General features: G+C 42.4%; 1 protein-coding gene across 1 annotated transcript; it reads left to right on the top strand.

The window, feature by feature from the left end:
• Positions 1-1,868: 1,868 nt before the first annotated feature.
• Positions 1,869-21,408, top strand: slc38a9 (solute carrier family 38 member 9). The gene is made up of 14 exons (XM_070924583.1): positions 1,869-2,003; positions 5,793-5,922; positions 7,449-7,567; positions 7,662-7,725; positions 7,852-7,945; positions 11,076-11,246; positions 11,999-12,058; positions 12,668-12,877; positions 13,910-14,017; positions 14,601-14,707; positions 15,046-15,159; positions 15,372-15,520; positions 16,430-16,519; positions 19,958-21,408. Exons 1-14 carry the CDS (start codon positions 1,906-1,908, stop codon positions 20,121-20,123), a joined length of 1,680 nt encoding a protein of 559 aa, XP_070780684.1. The 5' UTR covers positions 1,869-1,905; the 3' UTR covers positions 20,124-21,408.
• Positions 21,409-22,677: the final 1,269 nt, after the last annotated feature.

Here is a 22,677-nt window from a genome sequence, read left to right as displayed (position 1 = left end):
TAAATATTTGGCAAATTGGTGTCACATTTTTTGTGGGTAGTTTGTTTTGTGGGGAATGAAGACAACGTAATGATAATAAAGATTGATATGCAAAGTACTGAAACTCGGGTACGGACAGTAGGCTGAGGTGAATCCCTCATTGTCTTCAAGTTATCAACGGACGGTAGATGGACGATAGGCAAAGGAAAAATCACTAACTAAAGAGAGATAGTGAAAAATATGTGGGCCTCAACCTTTTCATCGATTCTGTATTTCACTACCCTTGAACCTACATGTGATGTGCATATATTTGCTCGCCTTCTATTAGGAATGATGCAGTATCCATTTTATTATTTTATGTCATGCGATTGCATAGAGTGTTGCAGGGATGACGTATTTTTGTAGGCCAACTCAGAAGCATCTCCCTGGTTCCCTCGACAAAAAGCCAATGGGATTTTTCCATGGGATTTTGGATTATTGCAGAAAATAAGCTCTGTGGCAAAACAAAAGTTTATGATGCTTACACGTTTTGTTCAGCAAGATAATCTTCACTAATGAACACCACTTTTATCATTTTTGAAGTATAAATGGAATCGCCAGGAGTGAAAAGCCAACCTTAGGCTATAAACGAACTATACCATGGTCGCATTACTTTGACGTCGCCCCCACAAAGCTTCCAGCTTGTACTTCGAGTTTGCATGCTCACCTCTTCTACAAAAGCCTTTCCTTTTAGCTTGACCTGATCTAGCTAGTGGTTGTGGCTGACGCTACGAGGTCGTAAAGGCAGACTAGTGAGTAGATGGCTTTCCGTGTTCGGCATGAAGACGACCCAGACAACCTTTGTAGTCTCATTTAGCCACTTTATCCGCCTTTTTAAAGAGGCATCTTAAGCTTGCGTTACCCACAGGCCTTATTTCAAGCATCTAACCAAAAACCCATTCAAAAAAAACCGTTGACTTCGAGACTAGGGAACAGGAAGCTGACTCATGTCCGAGTTTCAGGGCTCATTCCTGCAGCACTGTTATGAGATTCTGTAATATTTCCATTCGATATTGTAAAGTTCAGTGTTCTTTTTCACTGAAAAAGACCTTTGGGTCAACTATCAATGACTCAAAGGAAGAGGTCATTGATAGTTTATTGACATTTAATATCACACTTGAGTCAGTTTACATTACTACTGAAAACTAGCATAAGATGTTTCGATGTAGGTTTTTTTTTCCAAATCAGCCACTGGTTTCTGCCACTAGTTTTTGCCAAAGCTGGATTACCAAGTGGGAAACTCCTACAGGAGCCTGTGGCCCCCAAGGCCCCTCACATTCTCAGGTTCACTGTGTGGCATTTGGGTTGTGGTATTCATTTGTTTGAGAATGCACACTACTGAAGCACAATATCAACTGAAATGAGGAACTTGAGGTGGCTCTGTGTCAAACTGTTGATTTATTACCATCATCATTTCAGCTGATATTGATCTTACATGGTGCATATTCCTAAAATAATTTGTGCTTAATTGAATTTCCACGCAGCAACCCTGGGGCCATGTAATATTCCATGGAGGAATGGGTGTTCATCGGGGCCAAATCTGGTTTTGACTGTATGAAAATCAGCTTCCCGAGATTTGAAACTTGCTTGAGTCAGACAATCCAGCAGACACAATATTCACTGTTCTGGGTCACCCGGTTTTGGTTGATTTTCGCAGCATGCTGAGTTGAGTGGGAACCAGTGGCTACTTGGAACGTAGAACAACACAGCAAGATTTGGAAAAAGGTTAGCTGTAATGTCAACTACATATGGTTGCAATAAAACATTGTACTACACACATAATGTTTTATGGTTGCTCTGTGATGGTCTCTGATTAGATTTTATGACACATTTCCTCCCAGTCAGGTGATGACACTTGAGAGGCTTTAGCTGAAAGTCAAAGGCATCATGGAGGACGACTGCAGGCCTCTGCTGAGCTCAGAGCAGACTGGAGAGAGCTACTCACACAGAGGCTCGACAGACTCGCTGGACTTCAAGGCTAAAAGGTAGATTATGCTGAAACACTACACCAATCAATATTGCTGTACTCGCCAGCGCTGCGCTTGCGTGCACATGACAGAGAATAAGGCTCTCTCTGTGAAATACAGCTGCACGTAGGCTCATGTTGTTTAATAGATAACATGAAATAGCTCTACGCATTTACTGGCACACTCAAGAGCGGGTGCGGAGCCATAACACATCATTTAATACCAGACAACAGAAAGCCACATACTGGTTTATATTTATAATATTATGATATACAAATTCCTGATTTCTGGGCATTGTGCTTGATAAACAGAAACCCCATAACATCACTTACAACAAAAACAGCTTGTGCAGACCCAAACCAACAATGTGTCAGTCCGTCTAATACTCTCTGACTTCCTGTCTGTTGGTCTTTTAAAAAGGCTCTGTAAAACAGCTGCTCACTGTAGTTTTTGTCAAACAAATACGAGGAAATTTGATGGGGACTATTTTCAGCGGTGGATGAATCCACATTTGGTGCTCTAGTGAGTATTTGGGGCAGCAGAATGGCGTGTGTGGGCTTGAGTCAACATAAACTACAGCGTGTGCGTTCATGGTAATGAAGGAACACGTCACCCTGGAAAGGGTTACAACGGTGGTTGACTTCTTACCGGGGTAAGTCGCCATGGTAACTTGCGCTTCACACCTATCCTGGGTGCGTTGAACTTCCTTCGTTGTACAGGCCTCAGGTGTGGAACAGACTGAGAGCCCAAGCCCACCGTCCGCCACTGCCAGGTATCCCACTTGCGGGGGTGTCCAGTCCTTGGAGAGCAGGATGGAGGGTCAGTATGACTGAGACATGGCTCACCTGCCTGGTGCCGGATCGAGCTGACCAGCCATCTGAGTCCCTCTCTGACGAGTCCGAAACTTCCAGGGTTGGTGGAGTCTGGTGACAGCAATTGGTGTAATCCCCAAAACATGAGAGCTCGCTATTCTACTTTCCCCGGGTGTTCACTTTGGTCATCGTCCCTGCTGGAGCATATTACGGCAGCAAGATGCTGACGCAGCGTTGAATGAGCTGCATGGTGTTCTGTGTCTGCGCCATACCAGATACCCAGACCTGGGAACCTTTTTTAAAAAAAAAAAGAAAAATTCTGCCAACTGTGGACCCTTTTGTTATTCTCTTACAAGGCTTATTCTCTCCCACCATTCAGCAAGTCAGATCAAGCTGCCATCTTCCTCATCCGTGAACGTGCCTGACCCCACCTGCAGGTGGATCACAGATTTGCTGTCTGACAGGAAGCAGCACGTGAAGCTGGGGAAACACGTCTCAGACTTGCGGACGATCAGCACCGGCTCCCCTCAAGGCTGTGTTCTTTCTCCTCTACTCTTCTCCCTGTACACCAACAGCTGCACCTCCAGTCACCAGTCTGTCAAGCTCCTGAAGTTCGCGGACGACACCACCCTCATCGGACTCATCTCTGGAGAGGATGAGTCTGCCTACAGGTGGGAGATTGACCACCTGGTGACCTGGTGCAACAGCAACAACCTGGAGCTTAACGCTTCAAAGACAGGTTGTTGACTTTAGGAAGAGCGCAGCCCCATCTGCCCCCATCACCCTGTGTGACTCTCCAGTGGACACTGTGGAGTCCTTCCGTTTCCTGGGCTCCATCATCAGCCAGGACCTCCGGTGGGAGCTGAACATCAGCTCCCTCATCAAGAAAGCCCAACAGAGGATGTACTTCCTGAGGCAGCTGAGGAAGTTTAACCTGCCACAAAAAATGCTGGTTCACAACTACACTGCCATCATAGAGTCCATCCTCACCTCCTCCATCACCGTCTGGTACGCTGCTGCCTCCACCAAGGACAGACGCAGACTGCAGCGTATCATCCGCTCTGCAGAGAGGGTGATCGGCTGCAACCTTCCATCTCTTCAGGACCTGTACTCCTCCAGGACCCTGAGGAGAGCAGGGAAGATCGCTGCCGACCCCTCCCACCCCGGACACCATCTGTTCGACCCCCTCCCCTCTGGCAGGAGGCTGCGGTCCATCAGGACCAAAACCTCCTGCCACAAAAACAGTTTCTTCCCCTCTGCAGTCAACCTGACAAACTCACACTGACCCCCCCCCCCCCGAACACAAACACAAGTTATACGTTATATTAACGTACATCACCCCTGTCCCCACTGCGTTACATTAACGCACCCACCCCCTACTGGACACTTTATCTGGACACTTTACTTTATTCTGGTCACTGCACTGTTTGTTATTTATCTTATTTTTATTCTTATTTTACCTTTATATTCTACTTATTTGTCATCGAAACAATAGCACCATCAGACCACGGCAAATTCCTTGTAATGTATGTTACTTGGCAATAAACAGTTTCTGATTCTGATTCTGATTCTGATCCGGAATATAAACACGAGGGGTCAGGAAGCTGTGGTTACGAGAGGTTGGACTGCCCCATCAGAGGCTACACCAAAGGACGCGCGAGTGACACCCAGCTCTGACAATATCAACGAGTCTGTGGAAGTAGTCAGTGTTCGATTTCACTGCATTCACATGTTGAGAACAATAAATGTGTGACATATAAATCATTCAATCTTGAATCGGTATCGGGAGGTAATGCTAAAGAAACAATATTAGATAAGATCTTTGCACCCTTACATGTAGTGAGAGTGAGAGCTGATCAAGACACAGCAATACCCAGGTGACTTTAGCCTTCTACCAGACCCTTATTGTGTTTTCTCCTTTTATGTTATGTGTTATTTAATGTCCCGTCCTTTTTGTTTTATGGGTTCAGATGGTAGTGCTACTGCCTGGCTTTGCGTGTACTGCACATTTATATTGTGAGGTGATCTATGTCTATGAACGCCTTAAAAAATTGCACAAGATATTGACACTGAACCAGTATGCATTTGCCCACATGATGTTTCATTGAACTGCATTGTAGTTTCTTGCGTGCGTGAATAAGACAAAACATGCCAGCACAGTAGCTTTTACCCAGAGTTTGGATCCAGCATGGACTCTACATGGACCATGCATGTTTCCCTTTTCTGACAGTGAATGCTCGATAATAAACAGGGTGCTTTCTACAAGTCAGGCTTCCTAGAATTCACTTGACAAGCAAATACTAAGATGTTAGCTGTGTGTGTGTGTGTGTGTGTGTGTGTGTGTGTGTGTGTGTGTGTGTGTGTGTGTGTGTGTGTGTGTGTGTGTGTGTGTGTGTGTGTGTGTGTGTGTGTGTGTGTGTGTGTGTGTGTGTGTGTGTGTGTGTGTGTGTGTGTGTGTCTTTGGCACCACCCTAACATTAGCAGTTTGTGTGAATTTTAATCCAGTTAGGTATTTCACAGTGACCAGCTAGCTTTCTAGCGCATAAAGAATTACAAACACTCCCTTCCAGCAAGTCACATACACTTGTATGTTTGTTTTAGTGTGTATGAATTCCCTCAGTCAGGGCATGTTTAAGCTTCAAAACAAAACCGAGTATTTGTGTTTGTGTTCTGTATAATTCAAAATTAGGGATGCATTTAACTAATTACATTTTCAATCTCTCTGTAAAATGTCAGAAAACAGTGAAAAATGCCCATCGTTAGTTGCCAGAGCCCAAGGTGACATTGACAGATTGCTTATTTTGTTCGACCAATTGTCAAAACCAGTTTAGAATGATGTGAAACGGAGAAAAGCAGCAAATCCTTCACATTGCAGAAGCTGTAAACCGAGAATGTTTGGCATTTTTGTATGACTTTAACATTTAATGGGCGATGAAAATTGTCTGACAGATTGAATATTGTTAGAAATTCCATGATTTTTGTCTGCTTCTCCTAGGCCTTTCCACGTAGAACCCCGGAACATCGTAGATGATGACCCGCAGGAGAGAGTCTCTGCTGAGGCTGCCATCCTCAACAGCAGAGTCCATTACTACAGCAGACTGACAGGCTCTTCGGACAGACTGCTGGTAGGTCCAATCACTACCTAGTTGCATGTTGTAGACATGGGGGTGGATTGTCATGACCATGGCCCTTGGGCACAAATTCACAAAGGGCCCGTACCTCCACACGACGGGTCTAGACACACACCATGTATTAGCCTATGTTGCAATCAGTGTATGTTGACTATTTTGTATGTCATATATTTAAATATCTCAATGTAGAATCAAATGTTGTACAAGGTTCAAGGTACATTTAGTAGTCATATAAGGTCTGTGGTTAGCGCAAGCTGAAGAGATTTCAATGGTTTGTTCTATGACATGAAATACGTCAGTTGATACCCACTCGTGAATTTTGAAGCTTTTACGTGTCTTCAAAAAGGCGGTTGCTAACAAGTGGCTAAATGAGACTACAGAGGTTGGCACGGACATTACATTCACAGAGAGAGAGGCTGCTGCGTTGAGTCTGTATGTGAGAACAGCCCATCAGATACAGTCTTAATACAATGCACATGTCAGACAGACTGTAAGCCACGAGCCAGTTTTTAGCAGCTTGGGTGGAAACTTGGATGTCAGCTCTAATCAAAGATCTGAAGTATATCAGTTCTAAGTCAGAAGGTCTCCACACTAAACCATCTCCTCTGTAAAGTGAACACACTTTGATACTTTTGTGGGCTCTGTGGGCAAATCTACAGAAAATAGCCACACATTTTGACTCTTTTAGTAAAGCTTTTACAATGGCTGCGTGTCAACATTGCACAGCATGTGTGTTGTTTTCTTCTACCGACCTCCTGTTGGCTGGTGGGTACCACAGACCAAGGAGTCTTTTGCAGCGTGAGATTGTTGCAACTGTGATAATATCAAAAATCCTATAATAGTCTTTTATTGTGCTTGGGTGGGTGGGATTGGGTAGTCCTTGTTTGGAAATAGTCTGCATCCGTTTCTAATGTATAGCACTGATGTTATATCTCAAAAAAAATAAATTGCAAGTCACAAAAACCCCAAATGTGATAGTTATGAATCACTAAGTAACCACAGTGAGAGAGGAAGTATAAACTATGTGTTACATGTGTGACAGTATCAATGACAGGTTGTAAATCTAGTAAGTCTGTGTTTTGGAAAAAGAAATGGTGATCTGTACTGAAGCTACTGTAGTGAAACGGAAGATATGCTACGATATGATTATGCCAGGATTCTAACGTTGGGATGACGTCGCTTTTAGACTGTGGGGAGTTTGAATGTATATTTTTCTGTATAACTCAAAAATATAACACACAAACTCTTACATAACATAGAACATACTGCCCAGAACTATAGAGAAGAAACCTGTGGACATGGTATGATAATTATAATAATACACAACATGAAGTTCAGTTATTCAAAAATAACCCTCCACATGGAGGCTAATTGCTTATTTTTCACAACCACATGGGTGGAAGAAGTAAATGGGTGTTATAGATAGATAGATTGGTTTGTAAATTACGGCAACATATTCCCTAAGAAGGGCTTCGCCTTTAGTGTCTGGCTGTTTTGTTTTTTGTTTTTTTTACCTCCAGAGTCCTCCCAACCACGTGATCCCCGGGCCAGAGGAGATCTACATCTACAGCCCACTGGGGACGGCTTTCAAGGTGACAGGCAGCGACCACTCCTCTAAAAACCCCAGTATCATCACCATGTAAGCCCTGTCAGCGTCAGTCAGTAAATCAACCTGAGCTAAATGTTCTCTTTGTACTTAAATGATTGTGTTTGACTGCTTTCTCTCCTCGCAGATTTGCTATATGGAACACAATGATGGGCACATCTATACTCAGCATACCTTGGGGTATAAAGCAGGTGATTTGCTTTGATTTCACATACTTCAGGTCCTTGGTTCGTTCATCTAAGTCGCAGTGTGTATGCACATTAAATTTGCATCACAGGACTAAAACTGAATAGTCACTGTCGTCTTTGTTCCTTTAGGCCGGTTTCACTCTGGGGATCCTCATCCTCATCTTCACGGGCCTGCTGATGCTTTACTGTTGTTACGTCGTCCTGAAATCACCAAAGGCAATACGTGAGTCCAACAACACTCCGGTTTCAAATATATTCATTTGCTAATGGTGGCTACAAAGTTATCATCACTGATCGAAATTGAATTAACATGTAATAAACTAGAATTATCCATTAATATCTGCAAGCATCATTTTAAGTTTCCGATACAAACAAACTAATCAATCATTTTATAGACTCATTTTATAGAAGTGTAATTTTCTGGATACAGCAATCGCCTCTTGTTATTTTCTGTGTGTGTTTGTTTTTTTTCTTTTTCTAGAGATAACTCATATTCATTTATAGAAAGTGCTTGAAAAAAGAGAAACTTCACTGGGAAAAGGTGGAATGATCTCACCTCTTAGTAGAATAAATGTATTATTCCGCTAATTTATTTTCCCAACAGGAAGGGACCTATGGATTTTGTCTGACTCTGCTAAGTGACTTTGCTTTAGCTTCTCAGCTGCAGCACAGCTCAGTACAATGATGGCTGTGACAGTAACAGCTAAGTGGGCTATATTATTAGCCCTTGTGAGGTCTGCCCTCTGCTGAGCACTTCCATTATTTTTGCGGTCCTATAGCTATAGAACCTTCGTAGCTATAGTTTTCATCAAGGATTAGCTTTGTGGCTTTCTCGTATTTGGTGTGAGATTTGGGTTTTGGTTACCCTGAGAGCAGGTGTCGGGTGTCTCACACCAAAAGCTCTGTTTACATCATGAGAGAATGTTGGAATAACCTAATGTTTTGATGCATGATATACTGTATATAATGATTAGCTTGTGGGCAGTGTAAACAGACCGACTTGCTGCTCTCTGTCAACGATGTATATATTAAAGTAATGTAACGCCATAAAAGTACAGATTTTTGTCCCCAAATGCACTTCAGAGTTAGCCTGGGAACCAGAGAAATCTGCGAGCTCATGTTTTACTTGCCCTGGCAGATGCGTCTGGCTCCCCCCTCCCGTTCAGACAGATTTCCAATCACAACCGCGTATCTGATATGGGCCGGGTTTGATACGATGACTGACAAGAGGAGCGCTGTTGAGGTATTTTTGTAAAAAAACACTAAGATGGCTGCCGCTGACGTGGACGCTGTTGATTCCGCTATCGCGTCAGTATTAAGCGAACTGGACGGTATGTTTTCTCCTGTTTTTCTCTACAACATCACAGCTCATCCCTGCACGCCGTAGTCTGTTTACATTTTTCCGTTGCTCAGTGCTACATTGCGCGTTTCGTTGCCCTGATTGGTTGTAGGTCTATCCAATTGTGTCCAGAGGCAAGGTTCCAGACTAATTTGACTTTGCGAATTGGTCTGACAAAAGCGGAAAGCGAACAGAAGAGAAACAACCAACTAAGGCTACGTTCACACTGCAAGCCTTAATGCCCAAATCGTATTTATTGCTCAGATCAGATTTTTTTTGTTTGGCTGTTCACATTATCCAGTGTGAACTGGTCCGGGTCCTGAGCTGACCCGCATGCGCATAAGAACAATAACAAAGATATCACACACTGCCGTACGGAAGTAAACATGGAGGCCAGTGAGGTGTGCATATGGATATGTGTTGTCATATGAATTCTGGTAAAAATCTGATAATTTGATATTTTTAATAATTGATTTTGTATGAGGAAATGAAGGAATGATGTTGCTCATGCTGTGGCCTCAGGGTCTCATCCTGCCGAATAGTTATCTGATGCTGCCATCAGATGGTCTCATGGTGGTACCATGTGCCCCCCCCCCACCTACAGAGGGCAGCATGTGTCCATGGAATCTTTCCAAAACACCTCAAGTGTTTGTTTCTGTCTTTGGAAATGTTGTTCAGGGGTTCTCTGTCTGTATGTATAGCTCATTGCCTCTTTCACTTTGTTTAGCTCAGTAGAGCCTGCCTGTCATGCATTTTCATTGGAAGCACGTTAGGAAGGCATATTGTAAAGGCTAGTATGAACAGGAGGAGTGATTATAGCAAGCAAGAACTATGTCAGTGTTCATATGAGCACCTGGCTACTGTTTTAATACAGAACCTGTCTTTTTAAGCAGACTTTTTACTCCCATGTAGACTTTTTTACTTCTTCATCTTATGTTATTCAGTCTGTTACCAAAATAGTCTCTCACCCCTGCAGAACTGTGCTGCATGTGTTTTTCAATGCCAAGACTCCAGTGAATGCGATGGTTGTCTTGGTTGTTGGCTGACCAGGACTGACTTAAGTTAGTCACCTGAAATGTACTCACTTTAAATATTTCAACAGCTACAGACGCGTAATTAGCGTTAGCATGCTAGCCAAAAGCCAACGGTTCCCACAGAAGCTTAGTCAAATGCGTTCACTACTGTTACAGTAGAGTTTACATTTACCAGAGCTCCCTGTATTCTGATAGTCTGTTAGCATGAGCTTCTATAGCTGTTTAAAAGCGATACCCCAACAATCAAAAAAGAAAATAAATGAGGCCAAGGATGTTTAACCTGGATGTGTACGGTGTTCCAATTGTGTAATAATTGTGTAAGGGATATAGTCTTTGGTACCAACTGCAGCCATTCATTTTGTCATAATTCATTATTCATTTATTTTATTTAATGCATTACACTCATGACCTTTTTTTGTAATTCCTGGTCATATTATTTAATAATCACATGTTGCTCTGCACATACAATCAAGTAATTCTACTTTGTAGATAATAAACATGCTAATGCATCATGCTGTGGTTGGTTCAGGAGATTCAAGTACTTTTGTGATGTTCTGTGATGATACATCTCAGTGTTCCTCAGCAGAGAAATCTCCTATATAATTGAATGAGAGTCGTATTGCATAATGGCCGCAATAATATCACATCAACAACAACTTTTATTATTTATGTATTCTGTCAGTTCGGTATGGTAACAGGCTCTAAATACTACATCCATCCATCCATCCATCCATCCATGAGGAGGCAGTTGCTAGTGTTAAGACAGCAGCCAGAGGTGCAAATCAGAGCTGTGTAAAATTTAGAGAGGTTCAATAGCAGCAAAACGCAGCACCATAGTTGCTGAATTCATCTGAAATTGGTACTGACTGTCTGGAAGTGAACCGATTTAAACATCTGCATGTATTAAAGGGGGGTCTGTATGTCCACATGCCAAAGAACCAGATCTTCACTGTTCTATTCATTCCCTGTGTTCTGTCCAGCCTACGTGGACACATCCGACTGGGAATTCCCTGATGTTTGTAGGTACTACTTTGGCAAGTTTGGCCAGTGGTCCAGCTTGTTCTTCTCGATGGTGTCACTCATTGGAGCCATGGTGGTTTACTGGGTCCTCATGTCCAATTTCCTCTTCAACACCGGACAGTTCATCTACAGTAAGTCACGATGCTCTTGTCAGCTCCAGAAAGGAAGTATCACATAATTATGTGGTTTGTCCCTACAGAAAAGCATTCATTTCATTCCAAAGTCTACCCTGCCATGTGCTCGCCATGGAGTCCATTGTCATGTTGACTTTAAAGGTTTAGTCAGTAAAATATGGCTCTTTAGTAACATCTAACCATGATTACACTGGCAAATACATGTCCTCCACAACGCTCTTGTTATAAGCAAATATCAAAGGTATCACTCATTAGGTCACAGTCCCTCAGAGCCAGCTCAGGCTTAATATGATAATAATGTTCAGTGTGTAAATTGTTAAAATGACCAATTTGGCTGAGCCATTAGCTAGCCTTAAAGCTAATGTTACCATACCTCATATTCAAAGTTTAATCTGTGTATTTTATCCCTCTTTCAACTGACAGATACCTAGCAAGGCACGGTGAGAGTATCACTGAATACTTGCAGAACCTTAGTATTAAAGTATTAGCTAGCTCAAGTGGTCAAATGTATCCAATAATGGAACTACACATCAGTTGACATTTTTCAGATTCCAAACCTTTTGACCTTTCAAAGATCAGGATATACCAAATGCAGAGTAAGATGGTGGTAGGGATGGGTGGCTTTGACTGTCAGTCTGTTGAGAAAGTGAAATCCTAGCTCTGTCACGGTTTTAGTGGTTGCACCTCTAAAATGTGCAAGAAGAGCTTTTTTTTCTCTGATCTGATCAGTTTCCTCCCTTTGTCTACAGACTATGCTCACAATGTCAACATGTCAGATTCAGAGTTTGGAACCAACGGCTCTGATAAAGGTAAGCCAACTTTCAAATTGAACTCCATTGACTTATGTCACCAGGTTTCTCTCACAGCTGTCAACTTCGGTGTGGGACTGCCCAGAATGTAGATGGGTCTGTTAGCAGATGATGGTTTACCTTGAATTCCAAACCAATAAAGACCAGAACAGGATGCGTGTAGTTTTGGAGCCTATGCATTTGGTAATAGCGGGTAATCTGGAATGTTTTTCTTACGGATAGACACATCCTTGTACCTTTTTGTTTGTTGGCCAATACTTGTCTCATGCTGATGAATTTAGTTTTTCTACATTTTTGTCATACACATTGGTACTGTTACAGGTCTGTTACAGTGTCTTATCTTAACCTCCATATGTGGTCTCCTTGTGATGTAAATGTTTAATAGAAATTCTAAACCTAAAAAGAATGACAGAGATTAAGACGGTGTGTATTTCAGACATAGTTTTGTACAGGTGTCAATGTTTTAATTTTATGTAGGTAGATGCACTTGCCCCCATTTCTGGACGAAACACTCCATATTCTAAGAATTAAGAATTAGTTGTTTCTTAAATCTCAAGTAGGAAAAAAATGAAGTGTAATGAAGTAGTGCTTTGCTGATTCGTTCACCAGTCATCTGTCCATACCCAAACACTGACCCTGGAGGGAACTTCACCACCAGCACACTTTTCCTCGGTAACAGTGGAAATGATACTTCTGACACCAGCTCTTTTGAACACTGGTGGAGCAAAACCAACACCATCCCCCTCTACCTCATCATCCTGCTACTGCCGCTGCTCTGCTTCCGCTCAGCCTCCTTCTTCGCGAGGTTCACCTTCTTGGGTAAGTGTTTGTGAGTCAGAAGTCAGAAGGCTTAGACTTTGACACACCCAGTGTGCCACCAGAATTTCTTTCCAACTCACTGTTGGTGTTCGAAACTCAACACAGTTCCCAGTTATGTTTTGAAACATCAGCAGTGACCTTGTCCTTGAATCCTAGTTTAAGATTAAAGCTGCATCAGTGGATTTTTTGGCAGCCAGTGTTTTGGATTTATGACTGAAACACCTGAGTGCAGGTATCTGAGGTAACCAAAAAGCTAAATCAGCCAGCATGTCAAGGATATATGGTAAACAGGTTGTATGTACTGTCTGTTCCAGACAGCAGGTTTAGTGAAAACTGAGTTTGTTAACCCTGAGTTCTGGGAAACTCTCGAGTTTTCCGTTCCAGAAAGAGGGATCACTGTAACTGTGCTTCAACAAACCCTGCGTTTCTCTCTATGTCCTCCCCTCCTGCAGAGCCTTTCCTCATTCATACAGTCGAAATCAAAGCACATTCATTTGCGGAGGTTTACGTCTGGAGAAATAGATTAAAAAAAGAGCAGACCTTAGAGCAGCGACCTCTGAACTCACATTCAAATATTACACAGGTTTTGTGACAATGTGTGAATCTTTGCATATTGATAACTGTCAGGTTGTCAATCAGTTCCCCCGCACTGGCACATTTATTGCACATTGTTCTGTTGAAACCTTCACTGCTGTGTTTTTAAAGATGCATAGTCCTCACGCGCACACATTCATATTTCCATCCCCAATGGATTAAAATGGAGGCTCTGCCTTTTTTTAATCCGTTGCCATGGTGCATCGTAGTATTGGAGATCCATTAATGATGTATTTTTTAATTATACATGAGCTTAACTCAGTGAACCTACTCGGCTGTTCTGGAGTTTCCCACCTCAGGGTTCATCAACTCAAGAGTTAGAGGGTTAGAGTTTGTTGAACCTGCTTTCTGTAACAGGCCCCTGGTTGTGGGGTTTTCCTTTTTGAATGTACTTGCATCATTCATCCATCCATTGTTGCATCATTCCGTCTTGTCCAGGTACCATATCAGTGGTCTACCTGATTGTGCTGGTCACTATTAAAGCTGTCCGCCTCGGCTTCCACCTGGAGTTCCACTGGTTTGACACGACCAAGTTCTATGTTCCAGGTAAACCTCATGCCTCATACCTCAGCAGTTTGTCATGCCTTCTTTGTGTATCTTTCTGCAGCAACTCTGGAGTCCAATTATATATGAGGATATTGAATCTAGATTGTAAAGGGTACTTCCAGGGGATGGTGATATTGGTCAGCACACTGCCATGCAGTTTGATATGATCAGCTTTACATGGGTTCCTTGAGAGTAAATCAGATCCTCTGTACCTTTTCTCTCGCTCCACCATCTTGCCAAAATTCACACAATAACTATCTTTCATAATAATTCAACTGATTAACATTACATTTTACTCTGCCCGCTGATGCTCCTCAGAGGGTGAACCTCTTCCATTTTGGGCACTCTATGAGCTTTTCTCTTGTGCCACCCTGGAGCCAAAACATTACCTTTTGCGTGCAACGTATCCCATAATCTGAAAGTCAGAATGCTATGACATATGAGCACATTCATGCTCCCCCTTTTGACTGTGGGAAGTAATGAACACAGCAGCCACTAGGGGAGCACCAGTGCGGCGTGTTAGATGTTCTGTTTCTGTACGGTAGCAGGTGTATAATTTCTATCTCCTTCTGTGTCCTTTCAGAGTTCAGACTGCTGTTCCCTCAGCTGACTGGAGTCCTCACTCTGGCCTTCTTCATTCACAACTGCATCATCACGTTAATGAAGAGCAACAAGCACCAAGAGAACAATGTGTGCTTTATTCACCCATGCTGCTTCACACTCTGCAAACCAATGCATTACACTGCACTAATCTGCTCTCTGGCGACCAGATAACACAGTTCAATCTCACAAGTTGTTTCTAGTTATTTTTCTGAATTATGTGAGTTGTCTTCATCAGTGATGACAGCGCCTTTTAATATCCAATTCAGAAATGGGAAGGAAAGAGTCTTAGATAAAGTATCAACTAAATTTAGTCAAGACAACCCCACACCCTCTTTCATTTCATGGTTTACTGACCTCAGAAAAACACAATAAGTTCAAGTAAAAGTGATGCAGAGTCTAAGTTGAATGTGTTTTGGTGTTTTCAGGTGCGGGACCTGTCTGTGGCTTATCTTCTAGTAGGGCTGACCTATCTGTATGTGGGAGTGTTGATCTTTGCTGCCTTTCCCTCACCTCCTCTCTTCAAAGACTGCATTGAACCAGTGAGATTATACACCTCAGCTTTCTTATCTTTTTCCTTAACGTCTTCCGAGGTGCTCATGTTTTTTGCCTTATGAACTTTAACTTGAAATATAACTTGACCTTAGAATGTGAGATCAGCATCAGCATTTTCTACCCGTGTGCCTTTGGATGCACATCTGAATCCAAACAAACCCCACATTGCAAACCCTCCACTGCTTTTTCTCTCCTACAGAATTTCTTGGATAACTTCCCCAGCGATGACGTGATGGTGTTTGTGGCTCGGACCTTCCTGCTGTTCCAGATGATCACAGTCTACCCCCTGTTGGGATTCTTGGTGCGGGTCCAGATGATGGGCCAGATATTTGGCAATCATTACCCCAGGTAACACTGAAGGATATTAGCATTGAAATTCTAGTCTTGCTAGTTCAGCAGCAGACCACTCATTTTTTACAAGGGCTGTTACAGACGGATTTGGCTGTTCAACGTGAATATTCGAATTGTTCGCCAGATTTTTTGAACGCGGTTCGGCTGGACGTTCAACAGTGATGTTCAGTAATGTAGTAAACAAGCCAAGTTAGCCCTCCGAGCTAATGCATGCTAACTACGCTAATGACGGATCAGAAATGTGCAATGGCATTTTTTCCCCGAATGTTACGAAATTCACCACTCGTAAGTAGAACTGCTCAGAGGAGTGCTCACTCTGCAGCTACTTCTGGGGACTGAAATGAAAAAAAAACCCCAATGACTGCTCGACTTGAAGAATCTTAGTCAACTTTGAATCTTCTACTTTCAGTGGGTTTTTAAAGTGGTTTCAATACCGCAGTATTCATTCTGACACTGGCTGTGTCCCAATGTGTAATACATGTACTGCTTGTTTCTGGGCTAGAATACGTCCCACAAGTGTGGTACATCTGGACCTTAGTTAACAATGTGGTTACTAGTTTTATCTTACTACATGTTGTGATTATTTATTAGTGTGATATAATACACATTTGGTATTGTGACAACCCCCCCCCCCGGCCATTTAAGATGCATTGTAAGAGGGTGAATGCCATCTATGATTGTGTTTTTATATGGCACTGCAATTAAAGAGATTCAGATTAAAAACATTGCATATCAAACAAACAGGATAGTAACATTACAACAACTGAAATTTGGCTTTCACAACACGGCAGTTTGTTGGAATCCCAAATCACGATTTCAAATGATTACAGATGAACTCTCTAACCCCTCTTTTTCTTGTCTGCAGTCTTTCAGCATATCACAGGTTTTCCCATTGTCTCTCTATAGTTTCTTCCACGTTCTGGCACTGAACATCTTAATTGTTGGAGCTGGTGTCCTGATGGCCATGTTTTACCCCAATATTGGATCCATCATAAGGTATGTTTACACTTACAATGTATGACCAGAGGCGTGTCCAGACTTCAGTGCGTACAATTTTTTTATTTATTTTTTTACATTCAGATTAATAGACCTCCCAATCACAACACAGCAGGGCTGCACCGTACTGCTCCATACTTTGTCCTCAAAAATAAATTGTAATTGTGATGGCAGAAATTGTTCAACTGCACTTAAACAGACTTTTCTTCACTCCCAGCAGTGACATTACTGTTGCGTGTAGATAACCTCAATAAATAGTTCATAATATTTTTTTTTTTTTTTTTGCATCTGATAACAAATGAGACACAAAATTGCTGAACTTAAATTAGCATTTATTTAACACTAGCATTGTCTGTTTGCTTCGGTAGAGCTGCACTCTGTACTCTTACTTATTATTTTAAAAATGTCCACAAATAATCAAAAAACGAAACTCTAGTTTATCTTAGCCGTCATCTTAGCCAGTAACTTGTTGTGAATGAATGAAATAGAAAAATATGTTGGGTTACGTTGTAGATTTCAGAACGTGACTGCTGTTTAATGTACAGTACGTCAGAAGCGACGTCATTCACCCGCATTATTCTATACATTCTAACATAATATATATTTAATATTGGCCACTAACGGATTTAGAGATTAGATTTGCTGCCATTTGGGATGGAAGAAACGCGTTAGCATTTAGAAGAGACGATGGGGACTGAGGAAATGTAGACAGTACAGGGGTCGAAACTGACTTTATCATCACCATCACCAAAACTGTCCCGAAGCATATTTCTGCCGTCAAATAGCCAGTTTAAGCAGTTTTTTTTTTTGCCTGCTCATATCTTCTACCAAGTGACTGGAGGTGACAACAATGTGATAGAACGAAGATTCCATTATCTCATTCACCACTGTGCCAAGCTAGCTTGGTGTATTGAGTGCAGAAACGTTATGTTAGCCAGAATAAAATATATTGACGTTATGTCACCTGCTTAAGAGGCTCACCATCCATAAAAGGCTCCACAGTTGCACTTGCTTACTGTCCCAAAACCATCACAAAATGACAAATCTGACATGTTTTACGACCCCGGCTCATCAGGAGTAGGAGTGGGCGCTGAGGGCACCCATACAATAGTGTTTCGAGCCCTGTAGGCTAGCTTAGCTGGTTGTTGGCTTGCTTACCGTCACAATTCCCGACTAACGTTAACTCACAAGTAAACATGTTATTAAGAGTGGCCAATTTAATACAGTGTATCCGGAAAGTATTCATACCGCTTCACTTTTTCCACATTTTGTTATGTCACAGCCTTATTCCAAAATGGATTCAATTCTTTTTTTTCTCAAAAATTCTACACACAATACCCCGTAATGACAAAGTGAAAAATGTTTTTTAGACAATTTTGCAAACTTATTAAAAACAAAACACCAAATATCGCATGTACATAAGTATTCACACCCTTTACTCAATACTTCGTTGAAGCACCTTTGGCAGCGATTACAGCCTCCAGTCTTCTTGGGTATGATGCTACAAGCTTGGCACACCTGGATTTGGGGAGTTTTTCCCATTCTTCTTTGCACATCCTCTCAAGCTCAATAGAGGTTGGATGGGGAGCGTCGGTGCACAGCTATTTTCAGGCCTTTCCAGAGATGTTCAATCGGGTTCAAGTCCGGGCTCTGGCTGGGCCACTCAAGGACATTCAGAGACTTGTCCCGAAGCCACTCCTTTGTCATCTTGGCTGTGTGCTTAGGGTCGTTGTCCTGTTGGAAGGTGAACCTTCGCCCCAGTCTGAGGTCCAGAGCACTCTGGAGCAGGTTTTCGTCAAGGATCTCTCTGTACTTTGCTGCATTCATCTTTCCTTCGATCCTGCCGCTGAAAAACATCCCCACAGCATGATGCTGCCACCACCATGCTTCACTGTAGGGACGGTATTGGCCTGGTGATGAGCGGTGCCTGGTTTCCTCCAGACATGACGCTTGGCATTCAGGCCAAAGAGTTCAATCTTGGTTTCATCAGACCAGAGAATTTTAGTCTGAGAGTCCTTTAGGTGCCTATTGGCAAACTCCAAGTGGGCTGTCATGTGCTTCTACTGAGGAGTGGCTTCCGTCTGGCTGCTCTACCATAAAGGCCTGATTGGTGGAGTGCTGCAGAGATGGTTGTCCTTCTGAAAGGTTCTCCCATCTCCACAGAGGAACCTTCTCCCCCGATTGCTCATTTTGGCCGGGGAGCCAGCTTTAGGAAGAGTCCTGGTGGTTCCAAACTTCCTCCATTTACGAGTGATGGAGACCACAGTGCTCTTTGGGACCTTCAATGCTGCAGAAACTTTTCTGTACCCTTTCCCAGATCTGTGCCTTGATGCAATCCTGTCTCAGAGGTCTACAGACAATTCCTTTGACTTCATGGCTTGGTTTGTGCTCTGACATGCACTGTCAACTGTGGGACCTTATATAGAGAGGCGTGTGCCTTTCCAAATCATGTCCAATCAATTGAATTTACCACAGGTGGACTCCAATCAAGTTGTAGAAACATTTCAAGGATGATCAGTGGAAACAGGATGCACCTGAGCTCAATTTTGAGTTTCATAGCAACGGGTGTGAATATTTATGTACATGTGATATTTGAGTGTTTTATTTTTAATAAATTTGCAAAATTGTCTAAAAAACATTTTTCACTTTGTCATTATGGGGTATTGTGTGTAGAATTTTGAGGGGAAAAAAATAATTTAATCCATTTTGGAATAAGGCTATTATATAACAAAATTAAACTTTGAAAGCTAGGAAGTTAAGTCTGACTGCTTTCTCTCAGTTAACGTTACATCATCTCCCACTGTTCCACTATGTCCACTATGCACACCCAGTCAGACAGACAGACAGTTATATCCTTGATATAATGCTGAAATGAGTTGCATCTTACTTTCCTTGTATGCGCCGGTTATCTGTTTTGGTATCTTTCCTGTAGTATAATCCCATAGTTGTTTGAATGTGTAGAATTCATGTACTTAATTCCTTTAGTTTAGAGAACTGCTTTTAAAGGACATGAAAGGAGCTGATGTGATTGGTCATGCTGTTATCAGCCTGTAGCACAGATTCCGGAGACCCTGTAGAAACATGAATACTAAATGTTGCCACCTGGCAGCACTTTGCACCTTGCCCCGTGATTCAAGAAATCAGTGCCTAAAAGCAAATCTGGCACACACGTATCTCACATATTGTGTTTTCTTTTGTGCTTCTGCTCACATAGCATTCTTGTTTCAAGTGATTGAGCATAGAGGTTCATTCTTGAGGCAACAAAATAATCTAAACTCAAGTGTTTCAAGTAGTTTGCCATGGTCATTGTTGAATAAAATGTTAATTCATCCTTACAGACTTTGCATTTCACCTTGTTAGGGCTGTCTCTGAGTTGACCTGTTGTGAGACTGCACTGGATGTTCTGCACTGATGTTGACTCTCTGTCTCCCCTTGCAGGTTTTCTGGAGCAACATGTGGCCTGGCTTTAGTGTTTGTCTTTCCTGCCTTAATCCACATGATCTCCCTGAGGAGGCAGGGGGCGCTCCGCTGGCCCTCAGCCCTCTTCCACAGTTTACTGATCGTGCTGGGCATGGCCAACCTGCTGGGTCAGTTCTTCATGTAGGGGAGCAGTCAGATGGTGTATTATGCCACTTATGTCATGGCCACCAAAATAATGCCCAGATAAGCACAGCAGCCTCCAGCCAGTCAGATGTAATGTCTGTCTCTGTGGTTTGCGATTAAACATCACACGCGAGCTTTTGTAAAGGTTAATGTTTCAGGGGGAATAATAGGAATCCAATGTCTTGGTTTGATAACGTTCTCTTTCTATTTTCCTCATTAAATGCAGCCGGTGCTAAAATTTTGCAGAAATCAAATTTATCGATAATTTCCTATGTGATACTGATTATTCCCACACTGTGAACTGTGTTGAAACCCTGTGTCTTTGATAACATCAGCAGCAAGCTAGCAGGAATGTTTGGAATATGGGGTCAGTATTGAGAACTATAACACAACCAGGGGAGTGTCTTGTATTAAAGGTCTGTTGTTCTGTAGATTCAAACAGCATCTCAATGAAACGTTAACTCCACAATTTTGAATGAACTTTGAATTAAATGAATGTGTAATGTGGGGGCATCGCTCCTAGACATGAACTTAGAGAGACTTGGCTTTATGGAGCTTTAGAGTGAATTTCAGCCCCCAACTTTACCGTTTTGGTTCACTCTCATCGCGCCGTTTTCGGTCACAGCAGGCAGCTGTTTCCTGAGATATGCTCTAAAAAGCCACGGTACACTACCTCCTCTGCAGCAAACAGCAGACAGACAATTTGAGACTAGCTGGCGAACATAGTGTTAGCCACTATGTTCGCCAGCTAGTCTCAAATTGTCTGTCCAGATAAGAGCCAGATATTTCCCTCAGGAGTTGGTAGAGACCAAAGACAGAGATTTTCAAAGACAGATTAGATTTACATTCATCAGGTGACACAAACGACTCCAAATGAATGATAATGTTGCCCCGTAACCGCTAGCTGTTTAAAAAAGTGCTACGAAGTGCACCACATCAGCTTAAAATGTGATATGTCAATGTTCACAACTTGTTTCCGTTGCCCCAAAAGAAAAATAATTTATTGCAGGTTTAAATTTGTTACATTTAAGGCTTTATAGCTGGATTTTATGATGATTATGTAAACTGTTTATATGTTTTGAGGAAAGCCATGATGTGTGCATATTTTTTGAAGGCAATTTTGGCACAATCTTTTTAAGTTTTATGAGCAGTGTTGATTTACGTGTTTGACATGTTTAAATGATGCCTATTTTCTAGATACTGTACCTAATGTGTTGTATTTTACTAATGATAGGATAGACAAAGGGAATATGTGCGTGAAAATAAACCATATCAGTCTATAAGAACTGTTTCCTATTTGCTTTTTATTAAAAGTGTTAAAGATTTAGGGCCATGTCTCCTAGGGAGCCCTGTTGGGGGCACTGTGGGAGTGTGGGGTACCGGGGTCGCTGCTATATAACCGGAGTGAGAGCTGTGTCTGTATTCTCGGCAGGAAGTCAAAGACATTTTCATTGTGGCGGTCAGGTTTGGGGACCTCAGAATTGCGTCTCTGCTCTTTGCAGATGATGTGATTCTGTTGACTTCATCAGTCCGTGACCTTCAGCATGCATTGGGGCTGTTTGCAGTCAGGCACATCCAACTGGTAGGAGACCCTGAGGTAGTCCCAGAAATTGTACATCTCATCTGGCTTGGGAATTGCTGTACGCTCCTGAATGATTCACATCAGAGGGGATTTATAAGTGGGTATATGCAATGCTGACTGGAAAATAAGTAGGTATACGCCTTATAGTCTGCAGTACACCTCTGGCTCTGATCATTGTAAGATATGATTCTCACCCAGCAGCTTCTCTCTTTTGAGGAAACGCCCCCTGGGAGGAGATTCAAGCAGCTCTGTTTTAGATCTCAACGGTTTAAAGGAAGCACATTCCTGAGGCTATTTGATTCTTCTGCCACTCTCCTCATTATTGAGAGTAACCCACAAGATGTTGGTGTGTGTGAAAGAGGACATCATCTGATAACGCATACAAACTTCTTTTTGGATGATCCCTTTTCCATTAAGAGTCCGGCTTCAAAAGCATTCCTTGGTTTCAGGCCTCTGCCATCAAACCAAGTAACAGAGACTTCAAGACTGTTTCCCTCCTAAATCTGCAAAAACTGAGCTTAAAGTGTGAGAAAACCTTTCTGATATACATAGTATTGTTGTTAGTTATTTAAATTATATCTCTAATACCTTCCTTTGTCGACTCTCTTTGAATCTTTTGCTCTGAGCATGGCTGTCTTTTCTCTTGAACCAAAGAACTGCAGATGGAGTAGTGAGACAACAAAGAGTTGCTGCACCGTGTCGACCCCTCTTTCGTCTGGCAGACACTAGTCTCGCACACCCAGACCTATCTCCACACTTTGTCCTATAGGAGCTCGCTGGACCCGTTCAAACCAGTTCAGACCAGTGTGGGATCACCAATGCTACTTCAACGACATGCAATGTTCGCCATAACCCCCCATTCAGAGCTGTATCCGCAGCTACAAATTCACCTCTTCAGGTAGTAGCATCCCTAAACCATCATAGATTTCTCAGTTATCGTTAAATCTAGCCTTATCATGTATTTTCCTTAGTT

Source organism: Enoplosus armatus, chromosome 18 (genome assembly GCF_043641665.1).
Source record: "Enoplosus armatus isolate fEnoArm2 chromosome 18, fEnoArm2.hap1, whole genome shotgun sequence".
Lineage (NCBI taxonomy): Eukaryota > Metazoa > Chordata > Actinopteri > Centrarchiformes > Enoplosidae > Enoplosus > Enoplosus armatus.
The sequence above is the reverse complement of the archived record's forward strand: the minus strand, read 5'-3'. Positions and strand labels throughout refer to the sequence as shown.